The sequence below is a fragment of the Erythranthe guttata genome, chromosome 13, assembly GCF_056151865.1.
Source record: "Erythranthe guttata isolate IM_541 chromosome 13, IM_541, whole genome shotgun sequence".
NCBI lineage: Eukaryota > Viridiplantae > Streptophyta > Magnoliopsida > Lamiales > Phrymaceae > Erythranthe > Erythranthe guttata.
This window is the reverse complement of record NC_142545.1, coordinates 8,919,000-8,929,302: the sequence shown is the minus strand read 5'-3', so window position 1 is coordinate 8,929,302 and position 10,303 is coordinate 8,919,000. Positions and strand designations below refer to the sequence as shown.

At 34.9% G+C, this 10,303-nt stretch overlaps 3 protein-coding genes across 5 annotated transcripts; 2 read left to right on the top strand and 1 right to left on the bottom strand.

Annotated features, from left to right (window-relative positions):
- Positions 1-2,822: 2,822 nt before the first annotated feature.
- On the top strand, positions 2,823-4,581 carry LOC105966715 (secretion-regulating guanine nucleotide exchange factor). Of its 3 annotated transcripts, none has more exons than XM_012991301.2 (2): positions 2,823-3,008; positions 3,343-4,581. In XM_012991301.2, the coding sequence occupies exons 1-2, from the start codon at positions 2,999-3,001 to the stop codon at positions 4,416-4,418; spliced, it is 1,086 nt and encodes a 361-aa protein (XP_012846755.1). In that variant the 5' UTR covers positions 2,823-2,998; the 3' UTR covers positions 4,419-4,581. The 3 variants fall into 3 exon arrangements, with proteins under 3 accessions (XP_012846755.1, XP_088667975.1, XP_012846756.1); XM_088811849.1 differs by having other exon boundaries at positions 2,859-3,008; positions 3,205-4,581; XM_012991302.2 differs by lacking the exon at positions 2,823-3,008 and adding an exon at positions 3,031-3,094.
- Positions 4,582-5,981: 1,400 nt separating this feature from the next.
- LOC105966701 (uncharacterized) lies at positions 5,982-9,091 on the bottom strand. Its single transcript, XM_088811413.1, has 4 exons — positions 8,777-9,091; positions 8,116-8,596; positions 7,512-8,031; positions 5,982-6,113 (listed from the first exon to the last, which is right to left on the bottom strand). Exons 1-3 carry the CDS (start codon positions 8,922-8,924, stop codon positions 7,707-7,709), a joined length of 954 nt encoding a protein of 317 aa, XP_088667539.1. The 5' UTR covers positions 8,925-9,091; the 3' UTR covers positions 5,982-6,113; positions 7,512-7,706.
- On the top strand, positions 6,284-7,397 carry LOC148765825 (cytochrome c oxidase assembly factor 5-like). Its single transcript, XM_088811414.1, has 3 exons — positions 6,284-6,485; positions 6,690-6,794; positions 7,002-7,397. Exons 1-3 carry the CDS (start codon positions 6,417-6,419, stop codon positions 7,023-7,025), a joined length of 198 nt encoding a protein of 65 aa, XP_088667540.1. The 5' UTR covers positions 6,284-6,416; the 3' UTR covers positions 7,026-7,397.
- Positions 9,092-10,303: the final 1,212 nt, after the last annotated feature.

Here is a 10,303-nt window from a genome sequence, read left to right as displayed (position 1 = left end):
AATTTTAATTTGATTTTAAAATTGGATTTGATCGATTTTAAAATTAGAATTAGAAAATTGGATTAATTAATTCTAAAATTGGATTTGATCAATTTTGAAATTGGAATTAGAAAAGTGGATTTTGGTTTTAAAATTGGATTTGAATTTTAAATTCCAAAATGATTTTTTAAAAACTATGCGGGCCGGACAACTCGGTCATGCCGGTATTTTGGATAATTTAGATAATTTGAGTAGATTGGGTTTATTTATTTATTTTTTTGAAACAAAAGGGAAACCATTTTATTAGGCAAATGATGCCAAGTGAGTTGGAAGATGATCATCTTCATAATAATCATCTACATTAAGATGGGCTACTGTATGCGCAATGCAATTCCCATTTCGTTTGACAAAAGAAAATATACAAGAATCAAAATAATTAACAAAGAGACGGCATTCTTCAATCAAAGCGCCAAAGGACGTCAAATTGCTCTCTGAACTTTTAAGTGCATTAATAACTTGTGGGCCTGTCTATGTGATATTCTGTCAAATAATTCTTCCCCCAAGAGACCAGGTCCGAAACCACTGTGTTAGGCGACTCATGCACTTCTTGGTTTCTAATATGCCATGCTTTCCAGCTGATTACAATTGCAAGGTTCAGATCTTCATTGTTCAAAGTTAGACGAAGGTGTTCAAACCACAGCCAAAAGTTATTGTATTTTCCTACCTTATCGAGTTTATTGAAAGGAGGTGTTGCCCATACTTTATACATCCCACCGCAGTGACCGATAACATGCATAGTTGATTCTCGGGGTGAACCACATCGTCGACACGACGGGCTAGTGCTTAGTTTTCTCCGGAAAAGCTCTTCATTCGTTGGTAGAATACCATTACAAGCCCTCCATAAAAAGATTCTGATTTTGGGTGGAAGCTTTAGATTCCAAATAACGTTCCATGGTTTCGTTGGGTTTATACTAATATCAATTAATAAAAATGGATTTATCATTAACTAAAAATTGAATGAGGGGTGTTGGTAATATATATATATATATATATATATATATATATATATATATATATATATATATATTATGAGTCATTTTCCACTATATATTTTACCATTTTCCGTCAATTTTAGGTGGATTTTTTTTTCTCCAAAACATCTAATTGCTTAGATTTTTTTAATTTTCTGAATAAATCCTTTTATTTTTGGCATTTTGAGTTCTTCATTTTTGTTTCTTAAATGTTTTTCGCTAGTTCAAACATCCTAAGATTATAAAACATCTTTACAATCCTATTATTGTTGAAGAAAAAAAATAAAAATATCAAAATTTCCCAAGTAATGATTGAAAATGTTAAAAAATATAGTGGAAAATGCCTCAAACAAACCCTTATATTTATAGGCTTATAAGGGGTATTGACGTCAGATTTTGGTAAAAATATAACAGCATGGGGTTTTTTGTATTTATGTGTAATACAGGGGTATAACAAAGTTCATATTACATGGGAGTTTTTGCATTTATCCCTATTTTAAATAAACAAGATACGAAAAATACATATTAAATATAGGGCAAATGGCAAAAAGGCCCATCACATGGGACTTAAATGCATTTTGGTCCACAAAAAAAACAGTCTCTCAATTAAGCTCATCCCCATGTCTTTAGTCTAAAATACCCTCAATAATATAATTCTTATTAATTCCACCCATTATACTCTAACTTCCTTAATATTACACATTGACCCCGAATTTAAACAAATATATCACGTTAACCCCCAAAACTTTTGTTTTTTAGAAAATAATTTTTTTTCTGAATTGTTTTTTTTTTCCGGCCAGATTCCGGCGTTGACCGCTGGAGACCGCCGGTCTCCGGCGTTGAATTTTTTTTTTTTTTTTTTTTTTTTGAAACTTCTTTTTTCCTGAATTTTTTTCCGGCCGCCACCGTTGACCGCCGGTCTCCGGCGTTGATTTTTTTTTTTTTTTTGAATTATTTTTCTTAGAAAAAAAATATTTTAATTAATATTACTGTCTTGGCTACTAAATTACTGTCTCAGACAGTAATATTACTGTTTGGGACAGTAATATTATGAATATTATTTATCCGAACACTAATATTATTAATATTATTGTCTAAGACAGTTAAATTACTATTGGAGACAGTAATTTAACATCCAAGGCAGTAATATTAATTAAAATAATTTTTTTAAGGAAAATAATTAAAAAAAAAAAAAAAAGTCAATTAACAGTTAAATTACTGTCTCCGACAGTTAAATAACTGCCGGAGACAGTAATTTAGCAACGAATACAGTAATATTAATTAAAAATATTTTTTTTAAGAATAAAAAAGTCAATTAACAGTTAAATTACTGTCTCCGACAGTTAAATAACTCCTGGAGGCAGTAATTTAGCAACGAATACAGTAATATTAATTAAAATATTTTTGAAGAAAAAAAAAGAACAAAAGAGTCAATTAACAGTTAAATTACTGTCTCCGACAGTTAAATAACTGCCGGAGACAGTAATTTAGCAGCGAAGACAGTAATATTAATTAAAATATTTTTTTTAAGAAAAAACAAAATTATAAAAAAAAAAAAAAAAAGTCAACGGGCGGTCAACGGCAGTTGACCGGCCGGAAAAAAATTTCAGGAAAAAAAAAATTCAAAAAAAAAAAAAAAAAAAAAAGTCAACGCCGGTCAACGGCGGCGACCGGCGGTCTCCGATGGTGACTGGTCAAAATTGAGGTCAAAATTGTATTACACGATTATGAATTAGGGGGTTACATTTCGTTGACTAAATTTCGTACGGGTAAATGCTAATACTTTTAACATAAGAACTTTTCCAACAATTAGAGTTATTTCAGAGGTACCGTTTGCTAAAATCTCTAAGTAGAATATTAAACAAAAAGAAGAAGTATTTAGTCTCGCATCCAGATGGGATGGGGTTTTCAAAATCCGGCAAAAAGGAAAACGTCTCATCTCAAGAATATTTGATCCGGATCGACTAGGTTTGCCACCTGATTAATTAATGCTTCCAGGTACTTGTAATTATTAGTTCATTTTTTTTTTTCTCAGTTCTGTAGTTGTTTGAGGATCGAAATTTGGTTCTGAGTGGATTACACAAGTAGGCGCTTTTTGATTTGATGTAGAAATTTCATATGTTAATATGATTTATAAATTTGCTTTCTTGAATTTTTATTAATATAGTATTGTTAGTTTACTTTCACAATTCAGAAAGAAAGAAACGATCTCATTGTCTTTCTTGGTGCAAAGTGAAGATCCTGTTATACTTGAACTTTGGTGGACATCCTAAAGTGTTTATTTTGGAGTTGATAATTGGTTAAACACGATTCATTTTACGATTTTCTTCAGCCATGTTTGGACGCGGAAAAAGATTACTCAAGCAGTCTAGGAGTGCAAGAAATATCAGGTTCCCAGCTTTATTTACGCTTCTGATATTGATAATGGTGGCATTGGTGCTTTTATTCGGAAAGAACGACGACCGATCGAGATTGATGTCTGATCTCGAGAACCAAAAATGGAACAGCTTCGACTCTTTGGTTCAGTTAAATCCGACGGTAGAATTAAGAAATGGGACTGATTTGATATGGCAGATACCAGACTTGCCTAAGGCGGTTCTCTTCTTGGCTCATGGTTGTAATGGCAGAGCACTTAATTTTTGGGATAAGTCTCGTAATTGCCCAAATTGTGTTGGTTTGCCCGAAGAGAGGCTCATTGTTCTTAATGCTCTCGCTAGAAATTTTGCTGTAATTGTTGTATCGAGTAAAGGAGTGTGCTGGTCAATTGGTGAAGAGAGATGGATAGTTAAAGATACGATTCAGTGGTGGATCGCAAAGCATAAAAAAAAGCTAGAAAATTTGCCGGTATTTGCATTAGGGGCCTCGTCTGGTGGATATTTCGTTTCAGTCCTCGCAGCAGAGTTTCGATTTACAAGTATTGCTTTGATGATAGCCGAAGGGGTGTACAGTAATTTGGATATAAAGAATGATTACCCATCGACACTTTTTGTGCACATGCCAAAAGACGAAAATAGGAATCGGAAGATCCAAAGGTATATTGTAGCTATGAGGGAGAAGGGAATTGATGTGGCGGAAGTTAAATGCATGGAATTTCCTATAAGTCCTCAGTTCTTCTCGAACAGAATTCCGGGTGTGGATATAAACTTGTCAATGACACTGTTTGATTTTTTTAAGGAAAAGGGATTTGTTGACAAGAACGGTTACATGAGGGATGACGGGCGTGCAATTCCATGGAAAACAGCTCTCGAGGAGAGGAATATTCCGAATATTGGGAATATTCTTCTTCCGGATAAATCATTGGTGAATCATATTCAAGAGGAAATGAATCTTGCATTTGCATATCATGAAATGACTAGCTTGCAATCTCGGCAAATCTTTGATTGGTTCGAGTCTCATATGAATTTGTGATTCATAGATGTTCCTTTTTTGTAGCAGCAAGAAAAGCTCAATTTATTTAATCCAATATGTCATATTTATCTTCCACGATGATGGTGAAGTCTTGTTGCACATTATATTGTAATCCCCTTTGTAAAATGATTAATTTGCTAATTGGAGAACTTATTAAATCCAATGTCATCTTATTAATCTTGTTGCAATTAAGATGGGAAGTCACGTTCTGTTTCTTCCACAGATGAAGGTTCAGGTATTATTATTGCCTTTGTTGGATATTTGATTGATCAAATGTTGAGAATATGAATATGATCTTCATTTAGTATGATAAATAAAGCTGCACGAGAGTGCTTGGTCGTTACACATTCATTCTTCCAATTAAGATCATATCCACTTGTTTAATTGTTCGCTCCAATATTGTATTTGTATGTATCTCACTAGGATCAACGATATATATATGATGTTTGCATAGTTTCCCATCAACACAAAAACCTTTCAACAAATGATTTCTGCAGTTATTTTTTAGATACTTCATGTCTATGTATTGAAGCTATTGAGCTGGTGGTCTTTTTTTTTTTTCTTTTTTTTTTTTTTTTTTTTTGTTTTTGGTGAAGATGTACTTGTAACGACGCCACAAGAGATAAATATGGCATGCAATCTGACCGAGCAACACATCGAGGCTAGAAAGGTAATTTCTTGAAACTATGTTACTTAATGTCTAACCAACCTAATTTTCAAATTGGCAAGGATTTCAGAGTTTTGACGAAAAAATCATCTTTAGACTTTACTACATATAAAAAAGGTGTTAGTTGTCTAGACCTTGCTGAGGATGTCTAACCATTGGTCAAGATTTTGTAAATGAAATTGTTAGGATGCATTCATTAATATTAAAGCTTAGTAGCATATTTTGTATTTCAGATAAGCATAGAGCATTAGAATTGAATCATAGTATTATTACAATAATGGATTAATCTAGTAAGGTTTCTCCCATAGAAGCAAATAGTCAAACTCTCAGAGTTGTCTGGGGCGGTCGTATTCCTTTCTGAATGTGGAGCCCACACCGGTCGAACACTGTGTTTTCTCTTGTTTATTGATTATTGAATGTGCTTCGTTGTTAGTCTGTGACTTGAGAATTGTACCGACATATATGATTTTGGTGAAATGTTTTTTTTTCTTCTGTTAATCGATTAAATGAGAAAAATGTTTGTCAAATGTACATCATTGGAAGTTGTCTTTTGTTTTGTTTTTATTATTCTTATAGTTTGGAGTATTTGGGAATGGATTTTATATGGAAAAATTCAAGTGGTTGATTTTGAGGAAGAAGATGGACGTGTAACAAAAATTGGGAATAAGTATTGAATACATTTTATATAAAGTTATTCGGAGCATTTATAAATCGAAAAAAGATCTTCTATGTTTCGAAATTACAAAGACCCTGTTGAAAAATTTGGCAACTAGTACAGTACATCTACTGAGGTTATTTTCAGGTTTGGTAATGAGATTCAATTTTATAAACATACTAGATCTAAAAGAGATCTCTATTTATGTCATTCATTCTCAACTTTTAGTATTTATATACGGTTTAACACGAACTTATTGTTATTAGCACTAGCAAAATATTCCGGCGAACATAGATGAAGACAGGCAAAGAAGTCTTTGCACGGCTAAAAATGACAGGGTGGCATAAAAATGTGCAACATAAAACAAAAATAACTAATAGAGTTAACTGCAAAAAATCCCCTAAACTTTGGACGTTTTTGCGGTTTACCCCCTGAACGGAAAAAAGTTGCACGAGCATACCTGAACTTGTTAAATTATTGCACCGATGATTAAAAAATCCATTTATAGCAAAATCCTTGCCTGAATTGCACACGTGCAACTCACACGTGAAAATGAAGGGCTAATTTCGTCAATTCACAAGACTTTCAGATAAAAGAATAAAAAAATAAACTAAAAATACATCTCCCAAATAAAAACTCAGAGAGAGAAACAAATTCTTCAGAGGTTTTAGAAAAAATGGCGAAGTCGTGCAAAGGTCTGGCTACGGAACTCGTCAAATGCCTCAGCGAATCCGATTGCGTCAAGGTACAACGAACGAAACCTTTGTGATTTCTCTTCTTTAATTTCATCATTTTTTTTAATTGGTGAGACGAGATTGGCTAATTGGAAATGTGTAATCGAGATTTGAACTGAATTCATTGGAAATGTAGGTATATTTTGCAATTGGGGACTTTTGTATTGTAGAATTGAGTGATTTAAATCATGATTTTTTTTGATGAATTGATGTAGGTAGAGAATCGGCCGTATGAAGAATGTGCGAAAGAGAAGAGCCCACACATTTCCAGCGAGTGTGTGGGGCTTAGAGAAACCTATTTCAACTGCAAGAGAGACCAGGCATGTTTTTTTCCTCTCTATTTTCTTATTATTGTGTGTGTGTGTGTGTGTGTGTGTGTGTGTGTTTCCCGAAATCACTACGAAAAAGGGGAAGATATTCTACACTTGAAAGCTGTGAACAGATTATTATAAATTTTCGATATGAATTCATTGGAGATTAGGGATTTTTCATATTGAATTTTTAGTAATTTTATATGATAATTTCAGGTGGTGGTGCGGTGGTGGAGATGATGGTGGTGCGGCGGCGGCGATGGAGAGAGATGGTGGTGCGGCAGCAGTGGAGAGAGATGGTGCGGCAGCGGTGGAGAGAGATGGTGGTGCGGCGGCAGTGGAGAGAGATGGTGGTGCGGCGCCGGTGGAGAGATGGTGGTGGCGGTGGTGTGAAAAATCTTCCCCTGTTTTGCAGCAAGAGGGACGAAGAAGATGGCTGGGCTTTTTTTCTTTTTCTTTTTTTATTTTTTCTTTTTTTTCTTTTTCTTTTCTCCTTTTTTTTATTCCTTTATCTGAAAGTCTTGTGAATTGACGAAATTGCCCCTTCATTTTCACGTGTGAGTTGCACGTGTGCAATTCAGGCAGGAATTTTGCTATTAATGGATTTTTTAATCATCGGTGCAACAATTTAACAAGTTCAGGTATGCTCGTGCAACTTTTTTCCGTTCAGGGGGTAAACCGCAAAAATGTCCAAAGTTTAGGGGATTTTTTGCAGTTAACCCTAACTAATATTACAGTGGAATAAAACATATAATAAATATCAACCTAAAGAGAAAGAACCCCCATACAATGCAAGTGAAAGAAATTAAACACACAACAATATAGTAAACCAAACTGATTATGACACACAACAATAGTACTAATCTTCATCATAATAATATAGTAATATTTAATCTTGTTTTGATAGGTTGGAGGTTGGTTTCAGTGTCTACCCTCATTAGCCAGCTTGAATAGTCGAGCCTGAGCCGAAGCAGCTCTGTTGGAGCCAAGTGATGCAATGAAGCTATCTCTGACCTGGGTGGTTGTGTAAGGGAAGCTTGTACTATGAGCCATTGAGTTGAGAAGTGCAGCCGTGCCTTGTCTGTAAAGTTCTCCAAACCCATCTGAACGAGTGTTTGAAAGTGCCTGTATGAGGTTCATGTTCGACCCAAGTCCGGGTGATGAGGTAGGCACACCAAATGCATTCCCAACTGTACCCCACCACCCTATTAAACCCCATACCAGTGTTGGATGGTTCCTCCAGTAACTGCATATATATCATCAGTTCATCCATCAGTTCATTACATTTATTATTATTATTATTAATAATAATGATTTGGGAATCACTTACTTGCAAGAGAAAGGTGGAGAATTTGGGTCGAAGGGAAACGCAGGTGATGGTATAGTGATTCCGGGAGTCCCTGGTATAACGATTGGAGTAGTTGGTGGTGTTATAATGGGAGTGGTTGGTGGATTTACAATGGGAGTTGTTGGTGGATTCACAATTGGAGTTGTGGGTGTAGTAGGAGTTGTAGGAGTTGTGGGTGTAGTAGGAGGGGAGTGATAGTATCCACCGCCGCCGCCTCCTGTTGGTGGTGCCGGAGTGGTGTGGTGGCCGCCGCCTCCTCCGGTTGGTGGGTCATGGGTCCCTCCTCCTCCACTAGGTGGGTCATGGGTGCCTCCTCCTCCACTTGGTGGGGTGCCGCAGTTGACCGGAGGTGTGCCGCCGTAGCTGCCGCCGCCTCCATGTGACGGTGGTGTTCCGTGTGAGGGTGTTGGTGTTGCATGGCCACTTCCTCCTCCTGGACTATGTCCTGGTGGACTGTACGAAACTATCACCACAAACAAAAACAAAAAAAAAAAAAATGTCAGCTTTACTGCTTCAGCATGTTACAATGAACTAAGACAGTAAGTTTTTCTTTTCTTTTTTCAACTGTTTATCGAGTTATGCATGTCATTCGATTCCAATTTTATCGGACAAGATAGTAGTTTTACAAAAGAAAAAAGAAAACCTGTGGGAGGGGGGTGAGCATTTGGGTCAGGGGGGTAGTAGGTCTTTTGATCCTGGAAGGTTGGTGAAGAAAGGGCCAAGTTTTGTGATAGCACTAATGCAGCTATAGCTGTCAACAGAAGCAGCCTACTCGACTTCTTCGCCTCCATTTGAGAAAAAGGAAGAAAAGGGAAAAGGAAGGAATGAAGGAAGAAAGATTAGTGATGCCAAAGATGGTGTGGTGTTGTGGTGTATATAAAGAATTTATCCCCACAGGACTGAAGAAGTAAATATAAGCAGGTGAATGAGTATGTGGTTAGTTGTATGTGCTGCAGCTGCATTTAAACTCTCATTTAAATCTCACATCTCATCTTTTTATTATTATTATTACTGTTCACAAAAATATAAAATATCTTATGCTAATTATTCAACTTCCAATACCAAAATCTATGCACAATATTTTGTATACATATTGGAGAATTGGAAATTCATCAATAATTTACATTTTCAGCTACAACTTTACAACTTTTATCTATCAATTTATTACAAGCCTGCCTTTGTTCCTTTAAGCAGTTTTTTGTCACTGCCACGTGCAGTTTTCATGGGTTACATTAAGCCAATTTGCACCGATTAGAGTTCTTTATTGCTCCATTTTCTTTGGATAATTAGCTTTTGTTCAATATTATCGGACATTTTAGAAATTTAATAATATGTTAATTACTAATTCTTCAAATTCTTCATTATTACTCCTCATAGACAAAACAAGTAAATAAATAGTACAGCCCTCGTTACGAGAGTTGGTACCTAGCATTTACCAATACGGTAAAAGTTTAGGCTTCGATACTAAAATAAAAAAGATCTATAGATATTTATTATTAGTTTTTTTTAAAGGGCACATTACAAATAATCTCATCATGTGATATTTTATTCATAAAGGTGTCCAGACAAAAAAATCTTTTACAAAAAAATCAACTCATTGTTCAGAGGTGTATAAAAGACTAAAATACCCCCTCACATTTTAGTATGCTCAAATTTCATCATTTAATTAAATTTAACATCAATTTGATCCAAATTTCACAAATTCTTCAATTTTGACCAAAAACTCAATTTTGAATACAATTTAGCCCGTCGCCGCCGTTGACCACCGGTTTCCAGAGTTGACTTTTTTTTCGATTTCCTTTTTTTTTCCTTCTGCCGTCGCTGACCAGCGGTCAACGCCGGTCTCTTGCGACATTGACTTTTTTTTTTTTTTAACATCTTTTTACCCCGTTTAAAAAGCAATATTGTTGTAGTTGACAGTTATAGTAATTATATTACTGTTAAACACATCAATATTAACTATACTACAGTTTAACACAATAATATTGATATATTAGTCTCTAGCACAATAATATTAGCAGCACAAAAATCATTATATTGTATAATGGAGTAATATTAATATGTTGACCGTTCAACAAAGTCAAATATAATAACAAGCCAAAAGAATTAATATTGATTTGGTTGACAGTAATATTACTGTCATCCACAGTAATATTACTGTAACAACAGT